This window comes from Pyrus communis, chromosome 8 (assembly GCF_963583255.1).
Source record: "Pyrus communis chromosome 8, drPyrComm1.1, whole genome shotgun sequence".
Lineage (NCBI taxonomy): Eukaryota > Viridiplantae > Streptophyta > Magnoliopsida > Rosales > Rosaceae > Pyrus > Pyrus communis.
The window spans coordinates 25,526,242-25,546,153 of NC_084810.1; the positions used below are offsets into that span (position 1 = coordinate 25,526,242).

The 19,912-nt window shown below is 36.2% G+C and overlaps 3 protein-coding genes across 3 annotated transcripts; 1 reads left to right on the forward strand and 2 right to left on the reverse strand.

Moving 5' to 3' along the window:
- The first annotated feature begins 3,723 nt into the window (after nucleotides 1-3,723).
- Nucleotides 3,724-8,611, forward strand: LOC137742024 (phosphatidylinositol/phosphatidylcholine transfer protein SFH1-like). The gene is made up of 11 exons (XM_068481755.1): nucleotides 3,724-4,004; nucleotides 4,100-4,128; nucleotides 5,178-5,261; nucleotides 5,373-5,426; nucleotides 6,311-6,388; nucleotides 6,512-6,565; nucleotides 7,047-7,106; nucleotides 7,189-7,284; nucleotides 7,446-7,547; nucleotides 7,658-7,738; nucleotides 7,884-8,611. Exons 1-11 carry the CDS (start codon nucleotides 3,950-3,952, stop codon nucleotides 8,208-8,210), a joined length of 1,020 nt encoding a protein of 339 aa, XP_068337856.1. The 5' UTR covers nucleotides 3,724-3,949; the 3' UTR covers nucleotides 8,211-8,611.
- Nucleotides 8,612-11,031: 2,420 nt separating this feature from the next.
- LOC137742029 (uncharacterized) lies at nucleotides 11,032-14,732 on the reverse strand. Its single transcript, XM_068481762.1, has 5 exons — nucleotides 14,036-14,732; nucleotides 12,719-12,804; nucleotides 12,321-12,626; nucleotides 12,095-12,178; nucleotides 11,032-11,770 (listed from the first exon to the last, which is right to left on the reverse strand). The coding sequence occupies exons 1-5, from the start codon at nucleotides 14,612-14,614 to the stop codon at nucleotides 11,332-11,334; spliced, it is 1,494 nt and encodes a 497-aa protein (XP_068337863.1). The 5' UTR covers nucleotides 14,615-14,732; the 3' UTR covers nucleotides 11,032-11,331.
- A 528-nt stretch (nucleotides 14,733-15,260) lies between these two features.
- Nucleotides 15,261-19,138, reverse strand: LOC137742030 (WEB family protein At5g55860-like). The gene is made up of 3 exons (XM_068481763.1): nucleotides 18,726-19,138; nucleotides 17,688-17,890; nucleotides 15,261-17,279 (listed from the first exon to the last, which is right to left on the reverse strand). Exons 2-3 carry the CDS (start codon nucleotides 17,853-17,855, stop codon nucleotides 15,495-15,497), a joined length of 1,953 nt encoding a protein of 650 aa, XP_068337864.1. The 5' UTR covers nucleotides 17,856-17,890; nucleotides 18,726-19,138; the 3' UTR covers nucleotides 15,261-15,494.
- Nucleotides 19,139-19,912: the final 774 nt, after the last annotated feature.

Sequence of the window (19,912 nt, forward strand, 5' to 3'; positions counted from 1 at the left end):
TTAAATTTTATTTTTAAAATATATTCAATTAGTGTTAAAACATTACATTTGGTACATTTATATTTATGGTTAAACTTTGTATCAGATATTTCTATTTTTAGTTTGTACCTTTTTTAATTGGCAACCCTTTTTTAATTTGTACCAATTTTCTTTTTAAATTTAATTTGTACCCATATATTAATTTCATTGTGTGCCCATATTTTTTTAAATGTACCTATTTTTCTTTATAAATGTACCACTTTGTTATATGTAAAATGTACCAAATTTTTTTTTTTTTTTGTAAATGTACCATTTTTATGTAAAATGTACCCATTTTTTAATGTAAAATCTATTTATTTTTTTGTTAAGAATGTGTACATATTTATCATAAACTGTACCCTTATTCAAATTTTTTGAACATTACGGGTACACTTGTTTGACATTTATTATTTCAAAGGTATGTTACCTATTTTTATATGTGACATCCTATATCGTCCAGGGGAGTGATCCTTATATGTATATATTCTCATCCCTACCTAGCACGAGGCCTTTTGGAAGCTCACTAGCTTCGGGTTCCATCGAAACTTCGAAATTAAGCGAGTAGCGCGTGAGAGCATTCCCATGATGGGTGACCCACTGGGAAGTTCTCGTGTGAGTTCCCAGAAACAAAACCGTGAAGGTGTGCTGGGGGCCAAAAGCGGACAATATCGTGCTACGGTGGAGTCGGGGCCGGGAAGTGGTCCCGCCCGGGTCGGGATGTGACATTATCTATTTATTCAATCAAAATTTTTGAGTATTTTATTTTTTATTGTAATCGGTTTTAATTTATATGCCACATAATACAAGATTTTAAATCCCATAACATGTCAAGTAATTAATATCAAACATATGAGAATACATATTAATATCAATAATGAGGTGTACAAAGTCAAGAAACTTTGATAAAAAATTGTATACTTTTAAGGGTTTAGTTAAAGAATGTTAGTGGCTAGGGATCGGATCTAAAGTCTCAATTTCGTTTATTTTTTGTGTTAAAATGAAACGAAAGTATACGATAGAAATGTGGTATGGAGATTCGGAGAAGGTGGAGGGAAGGGGAGGAAGGTTGGAGGAAGGATAGAAAAATTACTAATGTATAAAATAAAACTTGAAAGCGAAACAACTTTAATTCGTTTGGTTTTCAATTTTAAGTTGAAGTCATTCCATACACATTTCTTCTGCATCCCTCCCATTATACTTCTTCGATCATTCTTCATCTCTAGATTTTTGCATGCTTTTCCTTTTATCTCTGACAAAAAGAAAAAAAAAAAAGAAAACTAAGAGCTAAACAAAATAGTTACAAAACGGGCATCTAGATTCTTTATTTTTAGTTTTGTTTTCATTCTCTAATTTCTGTTTCTAGATAATTAAATTGATCGACCGTTTAATTCATAAATTCATGGTTGTAAACTTCTTTTTGTAATTTTCGAGTTTATCGTACATATATATTCATAGGCTACAATTAATTTGCATTTCGATTTTATAGTTGAACATATATGAAAAAGAAAACTACTTCATCATTATATTTTTTTGGGGAAAATTAGGTTCACATCCTTCTTTTTGTTACTCCATTGATTAAAATCCTATTCATTTTGAATTTTTGATCAAGGTCCTTCGGTATTAATAACATCATTAATTATTTGAATAATAAAATATTTTTATTTTTAAATATATTCCTTTAGTGTTAAAAATGTTACAATCAGTATATTTTTATTTATGGCTAAATTTTTTATCATATATTTTTATTTTTAGTTTGTACCTATTTTTAATTTGCAAATATTTTTTAATTTGTACCAATTTTCTTTTCATTTTTAATTTGTACCCATATATTAGTTTCTTTTTGTGCCCATATTTTTTAAAGTTTTATTTGTGTTTGTACCCATGTGTATAATGTCACGTGACATTGTATATTTAATCAATGATAGAAAAATTACATATGGTATATTTATGTTTTATGCCTAAACTTTGTATCATATATTTATATTTTTAGTTTGTACCCCCTTTTAATTTGCAACATTTTTTTTTAATTTGTAATATTTTCTTTTTAGTTTTATTTTGTACCCATGTATTAATTTCTTTTGGAGCCTATATTTTTAAAAATTCATTTGTGCTCATAATTTTTAATCTTTTATCTGTACCCTAATTGATTTATAATGTACCCATTCTTCCTTATTAATGTACCACTTTGTTATATGTGAAATGTACCAATTTTTTTAAACACTATGGATACATTATTTTGCCATTTATTATTTCTTATTTTTACATAGTTTTTATCCATTTTATTCAATCAAAATGTTTGAATTTTTTTATTGTAACGTTTCTAATAGTATTATAATGAGGATTTTAAATTTATAGGATTATAAATCTCATAAAATATCAAACAATTAATGTCAAAACTATAAAAATAAAAATATTAATAGTAATATAATGAGGTGTACAAAGTCAAGGGACCTTGATCGAACTTTGAATACTATTAAGGTTTTAATCAAAGAATATTAAGGATTAAGGACCGCATCCAAAGTATCCATTTTTTTTTGTTAGTCCCTTCAATTGAAAGATAAATTCGTAATTCCATCACCAAGTAATAATCTTGTAAATTCACACATTTAAAATTCAAATAAATCCTACACAATTAGTTGTGGTGCACAAATATTCTTAGACCTTCAGCTAGGAATTCAAATCCTCTAATGTTTACAATTGCATGACTTTGTGAAGGGAAAGAAGATGATCATGCCAAGATGTAAACATTGTGTGTACTCTTTGTTTTGTTAGGATTGTCAAATAGTTAAGTGGTTAGCATGGAGAGATTGATCAATGTGCCAAAACAAAACTAATGCACTAATTGTAATAATACAATTGCTTTGAAACTTGAAAAATAAAAATTACAACTACTTGTATAATAACATTTAGTGTATCGAACTGTATTTCTGGCCGCCTGAAAATTTTCTCATTAGCATGATGCTGTAAGAAACAAAAGGTTTTGTCTAAAACCTCTTGGCCTATTAGACCTACTACCAGAATCAAGTAGTTGGCACCTTGTTATATATGCCTTCATTCATGAAATTTATGACTATGAGATGAAGTTGTTGGGGATTTCATTTATTCAAACCCATTTTTGACAAATTTAGAGCTTAAACTTAATGAATTTATAGTTCAATGACGAATTTCTAATTATATCAACGGTCATTGACAAATGCTCTAATTTTCTTTTTTATTTATAAAATGAATAATACATTACACTGAAGTCGAATCGACCAATCCCATCAAAACTAAAATAATATTAAATTTTGCTATTTAATCCCACTAAAAACTTATTGTAAGAATATGAGTTCCCAAATAAGAATGAATTAGAACCTTTGGACCAAATGACAAATTTCATATGGTATCAAAAGAAACAAAAAAGTGTAGAAAAAACAAATGTGTTGAAAAATGAAGATACCAAACAAACGATGCGGCGTCCTTTTCACATTCTTTCCTATTTTTAACCACTCATTTTAATAAAGTTGTGTACGTATACAACATTTCAACAAATGTTGCTTCCAAAAAATACCCATTTCAACAAAGACTTTAAAATATTTTAGTACGTCAAAAGAACGATTAAATGATAATACAATTGGTTGAAAATTTTATTTTTAAAATTTCTAATCAATTGCGTTACAATTGGCATGATGGAAGGTGATTCTGACGTATTGAAAAATTTCTGAGTGAAGGTACTAAGAAAAGCACTAGACTTGGAAAAAGGACAGGCCACCTCTCTCTCTCAAAGTTTACCGCACCCTTAAGCTTCTCTCTTTCTTTCTCCCTAGATTTTGGTGAATCAGTAGAGGGAGAGAGGGAGAGAGAATCAGAGTGAAAGCCAACCCAGTTTTGTTTTTCACAATCTTGAACTAAATTTGCGGCCTTTTTTCGTTTAGATCACTGTAAAGAGAAAATGGATGTTGCCAATCAAGAGGCTATCAAGCAGTTTCGGTTGTTAATGGAAGAAGGTGAGCTTTTTAAACCAACTTGCAAATCTGCTTAGTTCTCTCATTTCATCTCATATTTTGCTAATTTTCATATTTTTTTTGCTTTGAAATTACAGTTGACGAGCCACTGAAGAATACATTTGAGGTTGGACAATTTCTTCTTTTAATTTTCCTCGATCTGTTCTGTGTTTGGATACTGGGAAGAAAGTTTGAACAAGAAAATGATTTGGAGTTCTTAAATTTTGTTACTTTAATGATTTGCAGCATTAGAGATCAAAACCCTTTACTCAATTTACTAAATTGTGGTTTTTTTTTTTTTTTACCACATTTTAGCTATGTAGCTTACTGTTTAGTTCATAAGTCAGTTTTTTGGATGTGATCTGAGCCTCTGATGTCGTGCATTTTAGGGTTTTTGGTGTCTTTTAGGCTTGGTGAATGCATTTGTAAAATTAGATTATTGCCACGGAAGTTCATCTGTACGGTTATCATAATCACTGGTTACTAGGAGAATGTCGGTAGCTTATTGATTATTACTTCATGAATCTAATCTTGTTCGTCTTCTGGGGGGATGAAACTTCATATTTTGCTCTTAGCGAGAGGAAAGTGTGAGTCTTTCATGGGATCTTCACATTGGGTTTTATTAAAGATGGAATCTTTATGCAAATATAGTGTCAGGTTTATGCTCTGTATTGCTGAACAACAATTTCTGCAGTATTCTGCTGGTGTCGGTACCTTACTGCAAATAATTGGTCATGATGTACTTGTTGCATTTATATTGACATTGCATCATGAAGCCCTTTGTTGTGGAAAGTATTGGTTGAGGAGGAAGGAGGAGGAGGGGAATACAGTGTTTTTACTTTCTGAATTTTTTCGATTATTTAGCTGAAGAATGTCTTTTGTTGCATCTGAGAGACAGGCAGAGGGATCCAAACAAAAAAAAAAAAAAGAAAAAAAGAAAAAAAAGAAAAAAAGAAGATGGAGAAAATGAAAGCAGAAGAAAAATAAGAGAGATGGCATTGGCCATGCTAAACTATTTGGCAAAGTTTTGAGGAAATGTAGCATGATTTTGAGGATTATTTTCTTTTGCCTCAAATTCTTGAACTGAGTGGATAATATTGTCCTTTTCTTTTGTGGTTTATGATTTGCATAAATGAAATTTAACTCAAGATTCAATCGGTGCCTCTTGATCTACAGAATGTGCACCAAGAGTATCCAAATGAGACATTAATGCGTTTTCTTAAAGCTCGGGACATGAATGTTGGAAAAGCCCATAAAATGGTTAGATTCATTCAGTTTACTAAATATAGTTATACTGTTTCAGGTTTTATGATATCAAGCTGTTCATCTTTTGCTTATAATGCTTTCCTAATAATGCCTAAACTGTTCCAGTTGCTTGATTGTTTACAATGGAGGATGGACAGCGAAATTGACAATATATTGGCGGTGAGTTTTCTCAATGAGAAATTAATAAATAAACATGATATCTTGTGACCGATCACATGTAATTCTCGATGCTTGTCTGTTTAATATGTTGTGTTAGGTAAAGCAAAAATGTTTTGTGAAAGGATGCATATAGAATTTTTTTTAATTCAAATATCTAAAACTAAGTGCTAATAAAACCTTGATTAATTTATTATTTCCTAAAAAGTTCTGAATTTAAACTTGGAAGGTTTTAATGGAAACAACTGAAAAGAGGGATTGCTGAAAACTGTTAGTGTTCCTTTTATAATAGTAGAGATGTCCGCAGCTGACTGCCTTGAAGTACAGGGGAAGAAAATAGTCCCATTTTCATGGTGTTAGATTATTCTAAATTCTGTTCCAACTTCCAATATCATATATCTATTTTTTCTTTTTCTTTCTATTAACCTCGAAGCATATATCTACTGCAATGTTGGATCTCAACATTTCGATTTGCAAGGTAATAGCTTTTGTGGCAAATCTGATTCATATGCTAATTATTGACATACAAGTGGAAGCATGAAAACGAGGTGTAATAACATTGAAGTATCGTTGAAATTTTTTCTGCTGTCCTGCCATTAACTCCAAAGAGCTCGTATACCTGACCAATCATTATTTCTCGGCAGAGTGGCACTTCTACGTTAAGGCGTTCATTACAAAGAATTTTAGCATTTGCTAGTAGGGAAAGTGCACCCCACGTAGACACAAAATTAATGGAGATTTGAAATAGATGTTGAAGTTGTTTTAGTTCCATTCTCCCTCTTGATATTCATGTGTTTCTGGTTTAATAAGTGGAGATGTTTGATACGTGAACCATGTTGGAAAAGTGGATATAATGAGGTGACAAAGCATTTATTTTCTGTATGCAGAAACCAATCATCCCAACTGATTTGTACAGAGCAGTGCGAGATTCTCAGCTTGTGGGGTTGTCAGGTTACTCAAAAGAGGTAGTCTTGAATCTTTCTTATTTCGACTGCAAAACATGATTAACTTTTGCTTCCTCATGCTCCTTTATTTTTAATTTCAAACTTACCATTAAATCTCATTGCCATATTGATTTCTTTTTCCAGGGTCATCCTGTCATTGCTGTTGGTGTCGGGCAAAGCACATTTGACAAAGCTTCTGTAAGGATGATATTATTTGTTCTGTTTAATCTTCTTCGGCATAGATAACTTTATATTTCTGGTTTTGATATGTAATGATGGAAACCATGAACAAGAAATCATATAAGTTTATGTTCGGCTTTAAGCTGTGGGCCATATCCGAGATTACTTACACATTAGAAATGCATAATACTTCTGAGTCGTCTGATGTGAGAGAGGGCACTAGAATTTATGGGCATAATGCTCTATATTTAGCTGGTACTGAGGTTTCCAATGCGAAGAAAATGAGTCATTTAAGTATACCATGGAGTTTTGAGATGATATAACATTGGTTGTGCATTTAACATGCATATACGGAGATTCATATACTTTCTAAAATACTGAGCTTTATGTACCGATGTGTATTTTCTTAAAACATAGAGTTAGGTGCATGTTTGTACAACATTATGCTATATTTTATTCTTGCAGTAATATTTACTGCTTTGATTCACTGTCATTGTAGGTAAATTACTATGTCCAGTCTCACATCCAAATGAACGAGTACAGAGATCGTGTTGTGTTGGTGAGTGCTTGAGAATGTTTAATTTCATCTTTCTAACGGGTAACTCTATTAGGAGCCTTATTTTTCCCGCCTTCTGTGGTAGCCTTCTGCAACAAAGAAGTATGGACAATATATTGGGACGTGTGTGAAGGTTTTGGATATGACTGGTTTAAGGCTCTCAGCACTTAACCAGATAAAGGTATCTCTTGCTATTAGCACGAGCCTCTGTTTGTTTGCCTGTTATTTTTTTATTTTACGTATTTTGAAGAATATCCATATTCGCACATAATTAGCTCGACTTGTTTAGTTCTTTTTCTGAGGACCCATGAGATTGATACTTGGTATGATCTGTTGATGCAGCTATTGACTGTTATCTCTACAATAGATGACTTAAACTATCCAGAGAAGACGGATACATACTATATTGTCAATGTCCCATACATATTTTCGGCATGTTGGAAGGTTTGTGTCATAACAACTCGCACTTTGAAATTATGCATCAGAAAACAGGGGAAAACTATTTGGTGGGTATTCGATCTTGAGACAGAAGTCCTAATGTGAACTCTTGACAGGTGGTAAAGCCTCTTTTGCAAGAAAGAACAAGGAAGAAAATCCAGGTTCTTCAAGGTTGTGGCAGAGACGAATTACTGAAAGTAAGCATGTTCTTATAACTTATTTTAGTCTTGTTTCCTACGTAATTTTTGCCAAGTTTCGAACTCCCTTCAACTATAGGTCAAAAATCTCGTTCTTTGCCGGCTGCATTTGTTCATCTGTGTTTTGCTCATCTGTGTTATGCAGATCATGGATTATGCATCCCTCCCACATTTTTGTAGAAAAGAGGGATCCGGGTCATCTCGGCATTCTGACAACGGACGCACTAACAATTGTTTCTCCTTGGACCATCCATTCCATCAAGAGCTCTACAATTTCGTCAAGCAACAAGCCGTCTTGAGGGAGTCCATTGCACCAATCAAGCAGGGATCCTTCCATGTTAATTTCCCGGAAGCTGCCCCAGAAGGCGCCGAGATTGCAAGGAAAATAGAATCTGAGTTCCACAAGTTCGGAAATCAAAGTCAAAATGGTCTCACCAAGTCACTAAGTGGCCTAAGAGTTCATGGTGCCTGAAAATTTTATAGCAATTTATTAGCATCTGATCCTTCTACATGCCAATGTACCCGACACTCTTCCATTGCCATGATGCAGGAATGAATGTTGTTCTGAAATTAATTTCTATGTATTAGTGTAATCCTTGCATCAGCTCGATGCAGGTTTTTTATTACAAGTTAATAGATTGTATGACGGTTTTTGTAGAACTTTGCAAAGCCGATTAAAACCCGAGTTTTAGTAGTAGATCCTATGACGGGTTACGAAAATGTGTTATAGTATTTTGTTTTTACTATTACACAAGGTGATTTGTTACCTACCTGTTGGGAGCAGGGCATATCCTACTAAGTTGAGAGCTTAGGACGTGCTTATTTTAACCTTAAAATGAGGTGACAATGAAATACTCACCCACTTGATTCATCCATCATATAACCAATTACTTTTAACATATTGCTTAATTACAAGTTTACGCTACAAGACTCGGCGTTATAGTAATGACTAGAATGCTGTAAAAATAGGTTTTACGAATAGGTGATTGTTGAATTTGCGCAAGATCTTAACGAACAAATATTTTGCATTAACTAGGAGGCTTATGGTCCGACCAAAATGCACGAAAATATGTTTTGTGATGGTTTTAACATAATTTTGGTGACAATTTAAAAACCGTGACAAATTGTCCATATTTTTTGTGAAAAATGCAATTCTTTAGTTTTCCCGATATAATTTACGTGCACAGTAAAAGCAACTTCAGCGTGGAAGCTCTCCACCAAGGCTACACTTCAATAGCCACCGTTACACTTCAATAGCCCTGGCAATAGACAATAAAATATTAGTATTTTTTTTTATTTATAAAATAATACAAAATAATTTTAATTATAATTTCGGATAAGATTTTTAATCGTTCTTGTTGCGCCACGTGTCATTATCCGAAGTATTATTAAATAGTACAAAATAATTTTATTTGTAATTTCGGATAAGATTTTTAATCGTTATCGTTGCGCCACTTGTCATAAAATCTGAAAATACAATTATTGGTGATGGATTTCTGATAAGATTATTAACCAATCATGTTGCGCCACGTGTCATAATCTGTTTACAATCTTTGAGGATAGATTTCCATCAGATTTTTAACGAATGACGGCATGCCACGTGGCATTATCTACAACCTAATCCTTTCTGAATCCTCCATATAATCCACCATCCATCCTCACAAATCTCACACCAATTTCTCTCAAGATCTCTATCATTATTCATAGTTTCTGGACTGACAGGCACAACTCTAAATTTAGGACAATCTTTGACAATATTCCAACATTCCCACCGGTTGAATAATTTATTTTTGCTTTTGGCTTTGGCACCATACCAAGCTTGTACTTGAAGTTCCTACACAATGCGGGAGAATAAATAATTATAATGAAAATAGGTAACAAATAAATAATACAAACAAATAATTATAATGTAAATTTGGGTATAGTACAAACAAATAAATAATATATTGTTACCTGATCCGAGTAATTTTCCCCACTTCGAATATTAGTACGAGCTTATGCCAAGGCGTCTGTCCACATACTAAACGATTGGCTAAGTAATTTCCAACGACTGGATATCGATTCTTTGGTTCTTTTCCCACCAATTTTCTCAAGATAATTGGTATGAATAAGACTCCACATTGCTTGCAATTGCTTCTCATTACCCGTAAGCGAACTATGAGTAACTTCAACCTAACTAGTACACAACGCAACATCTTCAAGAAGCGACCAATTCGTACCTGCATCAGTAGTCATTTTGTTGAAAAAAAATGGATTGAAACTTTGAGAGAAAGAAAGGAATGTGATTGAAAGTAGTTGAGAAAATATGAAATTGTGGTGTAAGGTAGATGATAATGAGAAGATATTTATAGAAAAGTAAAAACAATTTTTTTTAAAAAAAATTTCAGATTTTTTTTCGATTTTTTTACAATTTTTTTAAAATTTTTATTCAACTAATTAATCTCTGCCGTTGGATATAAAAAAAATCGAATTTCAACACTTCAGATTGTGTCACGTGTACTTTTCTTAATTTTAAAACTATTTTTTCTTTTATTTATTTATTTATAAAGCATATTAATATCGACTGTTGATCTTAGATCGAACGGTGGATATTAAATAAGACTTTTTTTATTTTTTTAACCGTTGAGATCGAACGGACCGTGGGAAGCCACGTGGCTTCCCAACGGTAACATTTGAATCTGAAAAAGTGGGCTGATTTTTCTGAAAATGTGTCGGCGACGCGCTCCCCACGCGCGAGTGGGGTGCACGCACCTGACAAAAAAAAAAAATAAAAAAAAGGCCCGACGCCAGGCAGACGTCAGCCCTGGCGTCACATCCACTCGGGCTCTCGGGCTGGCAGTTCTTCACAGGCCTGGAGCTCGAGCCTCCACCTCCACTCAGGCTCCTTCACGCTGGAGCCGATCCACAGGGCCTCGGCCCCTTTTCTCTGGGCTGTCCCCCAAGCAATCCACCACGGTGGAGTTGCTCTAAGGGAAATGTTAACGCATATTTTTTGCGTCATTAACATATTCTTTTTGTGAAACGAAGGTCTACAGACACTTCAGTTAGGAGATGCAATTACGAGATAGGTTCAGGGCCGAAAGGGTAGAGGCAAACCTAGGAAAACTTGAAAAGACTAGGAAAAGACTTGGAGTACTTGAATTTAACGGAAGACGTGACACAAAACCAAGTGCAATGACGTTCTAGGATTCATACAGCCAACCCCACTTAGTGGAATAAGACTTTGTTGTTGTTTGTTGTAACGTATTTTTTGTTGAATTCTTAAACTAGAAATTAAAAAACTCAATAATAAGTAGCGAAAATGCTTTGCTTCCAATTAAGATTGATGGGCATCCAAAATATACCGAAAGTGTTGATATATATGCACAAGTACAAATTATATCCAAACCAAAGATAATTCAAGTATCCTGCCTGCGCGTTCTTATACATATGCACAAACGTATCCAAACCCTTTCGCTTTCTGTAAGCACATCACAGATCATTCGGTGAGGGCATCACGGTTAGAACTGGAAGCGAAAACTAACGTTTCGAAGAAAAGAGGGGTTGACAATAACCTGTAACATGATCAAACAACACTGATTGGATCCGCGGTTTCAGCTCAACTGTTTGTAGCACTTGTAAGCAACGGCAACTGACACTGCGGCACAAACAACAGCTAAAGCTGCAAACGTATCTTCATGCTCCCAGCTCTGAAACCACGTTGGCATTGCACAAACCTTGCGCGTGGATGCCCCTTTGCCACTATTCTTTCGTGAAAGTAGTTTCCCGCTGCTTTTTTTATTTTCAGCTGTTGCCTTCGCTGCAATCTCATTCAAGTCAGGACTATCTATCATAGCATTCTGACAGCAAGACTTTCCATTTTCCTGGCAAAAGCCCCCGTTCTCAACTTGAGATCTACATACACTAGCATTCCCCCTATCCTTTGGTTGTGTCAACTCTGTAGTGGTTTTTCCCACATTTCTCTCACCGTTAAGCTGGAGCCTTCGTTCTTGAGATTCCTTCTGCTGTTCTTCCGATAAACCCATCTGACCCCTGAAATCAAACCATAGATTCCATCAGTAATCACAGTTACACAATGCATGCACACACTAGGAACAAAAAATCTCAAACAACTTCTAGAAAATAATCTACTTCTAATTTTGCATGGCTTGAACTTGAACCAACCATTTCGTCTATATTTTCAACTTCCTGCGCCAATCAGAATAAATTTGCATAGCCAACCACTCTGACTGCTGGCAAAAGAGGACCTTCCTCTAAGACCAATTTACAGCTAAACAGTGTTTCACTGATAGAGCAAGCATAGATATGTGAAAATTGCTTCAAAAGCCAGCCTATGAATTAATTTAAACGGATTACCTCCATAGCCAGTCTACAATTTCTCCTTTCCCAACATGCTGTTCAAGCAATACAGTTACGTCTTCTGGAGCAACATATCCATACCTATCAGAAATACAATCAGATTGCCAATATCACTAACCAAGTAAAAGAATCGGAAAAGAGTGAAAAGATATACCTTGTAGCAATAATAACAGAAAAGAGTGCTAAAACTAATACAAATGAAGAGAATAACAAATCTCCTTACCAGTGGCCAGAGACTTCTCTGTTGCAATTTGATCCATATATGATAACATTTCCAGCATACTTATGCCCCCCAATGTGTGAACATGGACTAACGGACACTTTACCTTGAAGACCATGCAATTCTATCTCTTCTCTGAATCTAGTGACCAATGGAGGGCCACAGACTCCACAACGGCGATCCCGGGACCCATGAGAACATACAAAAACATATGAACCCTTCAGAGTTTCAGGAGTTCCAGGTTGCCATTCACCATCCTTCACAAGAACTTCTTCAACGAATGTATCAACATCAAAATGTGTCAATCTCCTGCATTTCATCGTTAGGTTTATGTTAGTATCAAATTTTAAGGGGAATCAAGAAAGTATCGAAAGGAAATCCCAATGGAACTTGTAGCTTACCTGTATCGGATCATGTCGGGGAAAATTAATACATCGCCATTTGATGTTTCAGTTCCATCATGCCCTTCACATATTGTTAAGCGGGTCTAGAAGAGGAAAGACACAAAAGAGTTATTACATCCACTTACCAAAAAAGCTAATACATCCAACTGCTAACAATGAACGGTAAACAACCACCCCCAAAGGAAACACCAATATCACGTTTCCCTGCCTACGTAACTTATCTGCAAGTGGATACTCATTTCATCCCATTCATTGTGAAAATTGCGTAGAGAATAGTTGTGTAGCAGAAATAGCATGAAAAATAAATAATTTCCACCACACGATTCCCATAATCATCATATGTAAATATGGTTGTCATGTTATATGTCAAATCATTCGATACCATAGAACTTTGTTATAGACACAATCTCCAGCTTCTCATATTATGTTGTACAATGCCAAGAGCTTAATCAGTTTAGTTTATTTCTGAAATCATATTGTTCACATTATTCCACGCTCCCAAACTAAATCCTGCACCCACAAGTACACAGCAAATACCCCATCAATCAACCTCAAGTTTAGCCATATCCCAACCCCTTTAACACTACCCAATTTAGAATTCTCTGAATTCTACACCATGGCATTCCGAAATTACTCCAAAAGGACACCAAAAACAAACCCACTGAACAACACTAAAAGCAAAAGTTACCCCCTTCATGTTCAAGCTAGACCCTAAATCACATGCTTCCAAATCAAAACTTAGATTACAAGCAAACCTAACATGCAGCCAAGATCCATTTCCATTTGCCACATTCAAAAGCAACCCGCATTAAACCCGAAAGCGGAAACCTACCAAATCATACAGAAATAAAACACAAGCAATCCACTTGGAGTGATCAGAATTCGTATTCAACCCACTAAAAGCTCGTTTGGATGTGCTTTTAAAATGACTGAAAGTGCTTTTGGTGAAAATATTTTTGGAAACAATCCATAGTAAAAATGTTAGTAAATCTTGGAAAAGCACTTAAAGTTCTTGCTGCACATAACTAGTGCTTCTTGTAATAAATAGTTAAAGTTCTTTTGAAACTCAAAAATATTTTCAGTCATTTTAAAAGAAAATCCAAACGAGCAGTAAGTCACACACCTTGAAATCACTACTTAAAGAACAAGCAATCCACAAAGCAACCAAAACCCATTTCAACAAGCGTATTCGAATTCGATAAAAACCGAAATACCACCAATTGTCAATCCAATTCATTCCTAAAAAGACTTAGATTTTTCACCAAATTAAGCACCAACAGCCATCAAATCACAAAGCAAAAAAACAAAGCATACCTCTTTCTTCATATCACCCCTCCTAGCCATGACAGCGGCGTAGAGCAACCGAGGCAGCCTATCAAACTCGGCGGCCTCGATCCTCGGCGGCCAAACCTGCGGATTCTTGTAGCACAAAAACACATGCCTTTGGTAAAACTCCACCGTCCCGGCGAGTTGGCTCGTCCGGAACTCGGGGCGGTTGAACCCGAACTCGGCGTCGCTGCTGCTCCCGCTGGTGTCGGCGAGCAAGCCATCGTTCTGGAAGCTTCCGGAGGTGCTACCGATGTGAGAATTGGGGTCGGAGAGGAAGCTTTCGAGCGAGTCGGAGATAACAATTGGGGAGGAGGAGGTGGATGGGTTGGTGAATGCGAGTGAGTCGTCTCGGTCTCGGGCGCTCCCCATGGGATTGGAGACTGAGTCGAGTCCGAGTGGAAACCGAGTTGGGTCAGATTTGGGTTGAGTTTTGGTTTTCCAGTGCAATGGGAAGTGGAGAGTGGGGGAGTGAAGAGACTTCGGTCTACCGAATGGGCAATTACGACACGTGCATTTTGCTTGGAGTGTCTTCCCTTTGAGGTACGTGTGTGTGTATATATACATATTTATTTATATATATAAGAAACCTAAAGATTTAGATTTGAATGAATATAAAATGTTTACTTGTTTGGAACGAGGAATCAGAAGAGTGTGGAATGAGTTCAATGAGTGTGAGATCAACTACTCTCTACTCTGCTTAATCAATTTAGTTACTTATTTTACAAAGATTGCATAATGGATTCTCCTGTAAAATTTACGTACTTTTTTAATTTTTTATGGGTTAAACGTAAGAAAAGTCAATCGTGACTTTATAAGTAAGCATACCAAGATAAGACGTAATGTGCACGTAACTTTCAAGTAAAAGCGGGAGAAGTTGAGAATCGAAATGATTTTACTTTTCAGTTCCAAGTAAACTTAGAGAAAATCAGGAATCAAAGTAATTCTAATACATATTTAAGGCAAGTATACGTGTCATAAGTAGAAGTGTGATGTACATAATTCTGTCGTAAAAGCAAGAGAAGTTCAGAACCAGAGTGATTTCAGTATTTGTGTTGTAAACCCAAATCAAGTCAAGAACCGAAAATTCACACGCAGCAGATAAGTCAACATGTCATAATTAGAGGCAATGTGTGTTGTGCAGTAGCAGTTTTAGGTGGTTGTACATAGTGAACCAAAAGCTGCAGCCAACAAGAATATGATGAAAGCAAAAGGCTATAAATACTAGACACTTCATTTCCACAGAAAATCTTCAACCGATTGTCCGAGAATTGTTCGTCTCAATATACAAAATCACACCTTCCCTGGAGTTACATCCAAATCTCATTAATCTCACATCACTCTTTTTTCTCTTTCTGCCCAAACATACTAGGATCATAGACTTTCACAAAATGCCGACGGAACCAAACTTGTTCGTAATTCGACACAGGTGTGGCAAACGCAAACATCAAAGGGGTTTCTCACCAGGGAGATAAGAGGGGGAGCCGCCCTCAACCTGGTTCTTTTTTCTGTTGAACATGCCGCTAAGAGGAGGCAAGAGTGTCTTTTTCGTAATGGATGTATTATCTTTGTTCAACTTCCGGGCCTCAATAGTTTTCGTGTGAGGGTTCTGCTTTTGAATTCTGTAATGCCGTGGGGATGATTCCACTGACGTCTCTGTTTCTGCCAGTATCCGCAGTGCAGCATCAGCTGCTTTCTTCTGCTCCCTTTCTCGCCACCTTCGGAGCTCTCCTTCCACTGCCTTTTTCGCGGCTTCAGCCATTTCGGCCCTCTTTTTGGCCTCCTCAGTTGCAGCCTTCATTTCCTCCATTTCCTTCTGGGTTGCCTCTAACCTCTTCAAGGCCTCGTTTTCACTAGCCTTCACAGCTTCCACCTGAGCCATGGCAGCAGCCACTTTCATTTCTGCTAGTGTATCAGACTCCTCAACCTTTCGGCTCAAAGACTCGTACTCATCCCTTGATATGGTGATCTTGGCACCAGACTCGGAAGTTGATGCCCTAGCAGCGTTTGTTCTCTCAGATATAACTCTAATCTGTTCAAGGGCCCTTTCTTCTGCGGCTTTAGCCTCTTCGGCTTCTACCAAGGCAAGTCTCAGCTTCTTTTCTGCTTCTTTTACAGCAAGTTTAATGGTTTCTGCTTCCTTCTTCAACTCCTCTGCTTTTATCTTCATCTCTTCTGCTTCTCGTCTTGCATTCTTGGTTTCCGAAGAAAGCTGGTTTAGTGTGGCTATCATTTCATTGGAAGCACCTCTTGCTTTAGATTCTTCTGCTAGGCATGCTTCAAGCTCAGACTTAGTTTTCCGCAGTTTGACATGTAAATTCCCAGCAAGTGATTCTGTTTCTGCTTCCTTCTCCTTCAGTTCAACATGCTCTTTCCTCACATTCTCAAGCTCCACCTTGAGGGCTTCAACTAAGTTTCTGAGGCTGCTTTCTTCTTCGGCTACTTTATTCAGTGATTCCTTAGCATCATCTATCTCCAAAGTGACACTTCTGAGAGAATCTAAATCCGAAGCCTTTGCTTTCTCCATTTGCTTTTGCAGTGCTCCAACTTCATTCAAAGTTTCAGAAAGTTGTGCTTCAAGATTTCTAGAAAGTTCTGGATCAAACTCTTTTTTCAGAGAAAGCAATTTCTTTTCTGACTCTTCCAGTGTACCTTTATAGGACTGCCTCAAAACATCCTTTTCAGCAAACATCTTTGCTTGCTCCTGCTGGGCTTCCTTAGACGCGAGCTTCACTTCCCCAATTGATTCTTGTACAGCCGAAATTTCCATCGAGATCTCATTAACCCTCTCCGCATTGGCCTTGGCTGCATCTTCAGCATCTGCTACCTGCTTGATGGCAGCAGCTTTTGCTTCCAAGGATGCATCACAGTCTTGACGGATTTTCTGTAACTCTTGCTTTGCAGAATTAAGTTCAGTAATCACACTCGTGTACTGTGCTCTTGCAGATTCCAAGTCTTGTTTCCAAGCACCATCAGTTCCCGCAAGGTTGCCACAGTTTGCTTCATCAAGTTGCTTTGCCTGACTTCTTGCAGCTTCTGTCGCCTTTCTTGCAAACTCCTTACTTTCACTGAGGGCTTTCACCTTGTTTGACAAATCCTCAAGAATTGCCTTGGATTTTTCAAGCTCCACATGTGCTTGGGCTTTAGTAGTTTCAGCATTCTTCAGTTGTTCCTTCAACTTGTACAGCTCTTTTTGGGCCAGATGAAGCTGTGTCTCGTTGGCTAGCACCCTCTGCATCAAAACAACAAAAAATTGTAAATGACATCACCTCAAGATAAATTTGGTTACTAGAAGAGCATGCATTAACCAAGCAGTTGCATTACAACGAGTAGAACTTCTGTATGGTTAATCATCTCACAAGGACAAAGAATTTCAATTAATCTATAGACTGAATGGAGGAAAAGAATGCATGATTTACACATGAGCAAGACTAAACCATTCACATCCATAGCTACAAATATAAAACTTACTTCAAAAGAAGCTTTGTTACTAAAATAAATTCTCATGATAGGTGGACATATTATGAGTTATCAACATCCGAAGAATAACTTAAAAGAGTAACCTATGTGAAGTTTTTCAAAAATATACATACAACATAAATGTGGTTCCTAAACGGAAGGGTAAAGGAATTAGAAATACCTCTGCCGAATGAGCTTTTGTCTTCTTAATAGCAGGTTTCTCCCCCGAGAATGCGCCTTCCCCAAATAGTGAAACGGCATCTTTAACAGATTGGAAAGGTGCCCTGGTGTCAATCTCTCCCACCTCCACCTTAGGACTAGGAGAACTTGTAGCACTTTTTGCAACCATACTGGTCTACTATTTTCTTAAACTTCGACTGCTTGCTGAAAATAATAAATAAATTTTTTAACAAATATGCTAGAGGAAGGAGAGAGGAGGATAGCCGAATGCTGCCAACACCACATCTCGCAGCAACTCACATGAAATTCAACCAAATGCCCATTAGATTTCATACAAACAGTACAGGAAAGACAAACAGCCTCACAGGACACGGTTACAAGGATAAAAAACAGTAGAGTAATAGAGAAACGACCTAAATTTCTGACAACATTCGCGCTCTGAAAATTCACCAACGCCAAGGTATAAGACGGTCCACACCATAGGTGAAACATGTCTTTAAATTCAGAAAAAGACCACAAATTTCCATGGATGCACCAAATTTATCGTTTCATTAACGGCATTGGATTCACACACGATTATACGTAACTGAATGGGGCGATTTCAATTCACCTTTCACATGATGAATCAATTTTCATTAACTAGTTTCAATTTGACATTTTATACCAGAAAGTTCGATTTCATAATACAGTCTAAAGGGCCTCCACAATGATGCTTCGCCGCAACGAGTTCAAAGACTAACAACAAAATTCATAAACATTCACATAATCATAAGACATCATTACATTATTTTAATTCTTCAAGAAAATGGGACCATGTAATCATCAACACACATCTTTAACACTGAAACAGTCCTTACAAAATTCAAGTCTTAAAAAAAAAATCAAAACAAATTCAAAAGAAATCTAAGTAATTGAAAATTCCAACATTTCTTTACAATTATTCGGTAAAATATCAAAACATCATACCATCGGACAAATTGGAAAGAAAAAAAAAAAAAGGAGCAAAATTTAAGCTTGAAAATATGTGAGAGTTGCTTACCCAGAAACCTAATCAAATCCCCACAAATTTACGCACCATAAACCCTAGAAATCACCGGAGTCCGGAAACCCAAGCGCAACTTGGATCATCCACGCAACGATGAACTCCGACCATCTTCCCCGATCTTCATTTCCTTCCGAAGCCGAAACCCTTTCAAATTATCGAACAAAGAACCAAAACCCACCAAGAAAAATCTCTAAGTTGGGCGAGAATTCCCGAGAAAAATTCAAACTTTCTCAGCAAAGACGGTGTTTTTCCTGGAAAATAAAAACAGAGAAAAAGGGGGAAAAGAACCGATCTTTGGGTTTGAAATATAATCGGGTTTTTGTTTTCTTGGACGTTAGAAACGGATTGAGAGAGAGAGAGAGAGAGAGAGAGAGAGGGGTTTGAAAATTCGAAAGCTGGTTGAAGACAAATATTACATCAGAAGGTCAGTTTGCGAAAGAGGAGAGAGAGAGGGAGAAGTATCCCGTGGGATATCTCTCTTGTCCTTGCCTGTCTTTTAACTGCATAACGAATTTTACACGTCGGACGATTTTACCCTTGTGATTTTAAAATTGAAATGGTCAGCTGGTAAAAGGAACAATGCTCTAAAGCAAATCAGTCAGCAAGCGTGTAGGGGCAAGTGAGTGTGATGACGTGGCACCGTCCAAGGGAGAAAGAGATGGGTTTGGTTAGATTGTGAATTGTGAAAGGAATAGTTTGCCTTTTAGTTGTTTGTTTGCTAAAATGTCAAACCAATGAGGCAATGGTAAAGGATCCTGGATTCTTTTCCTAGGATTTTAGGGATTAAATGATCCGGACTGTCTATCGTATATCTTACGATCGATTTTCGTTAAATACTATTTATATTTAATTTTAAAATTTAAATTTTAAAATAATTTTTTACCACACGATATTTGATGAACGGTCTGGATCACGGAATTTCTAAGGCGAGGATCCCTTTCCTCCAATGCATATGATGATGTGATGTGGGGTTTGGATAATGGTGTTTGCTTTACCTCTTTTCAATCCCATTTCATTATGTTCCATTCCTTATCGTCCACGCCCGTTGACCTAAGTTTCATTCTATCTTATTTCGTCTCGTTCACGTACTAAATGTTCTCCTATTAAATATTTTCCAAGCATAAATGGTGTGAATAATAAATGATTCATCATGAATTTTGAATCGGAATTTTACCCAAATA

Excerpts from the sequence above, each read along its gene's own strand:
- LOC137742024 (XM_068481755.1), top strand. The coding sequence starts at position 3,950 with ATGGATGTTGCCAATCAAGAGGCTATCAAGCAGTTTCGGTTGTTAATG. Across the intron at positions 4,129-5,177 it reads CACTGAAGAATACATTTGAG|AATGTGCACCAAGAGTATCC; the intron begins GTTGGACAATTT and ends CTTGATCTACAG. Across the intron at positions 7,548-7,657 it reads TATTTTCGGCATGTTGGAAG|GTGGTAAAGCCTCTTTTGCA; the intron begins GTTTGTGTCATA and ends AACTCTTGACAG.
- LOC137742029 (XM_068481762.1), bottom strand. The coding sequence starts at position 14,614 with ATGTATATATACACACACACGTACCTCAAAGGGAAGACACTCCAAGCA. Across the intron at positions 12,627-12,718 it reads CCCGACATGATCCGATACAG|GAGATTGACACATTTTGATG; the intron begins GTAAGCTACAAG and ends GATGAAATGCAG. Across the intron at positions 12,179-12,320 it reads AGAGAAGTCTCTGGCCACTG|GTATGGATATGTTGCTCCAG; the intron begins GTAAGGAGATTT and ends TATTTCTGATAG.
- LOC137742030 (XM_068481763.1), bottom strand. The coding sequence starts at position 17,855 with ATGGTTGCAAAAAGTGCTACAAGTTCTCCTAGTCCTAAGGTGGAGGTG. Across the intron at positions 17,280-17,687 it reads CAAAAGCTCATTCGGCAGAG|AGGGTGCTAGCCAACGAGAC; the intron begins GTATTTCTAATT and ends GTTTTGATGCAG.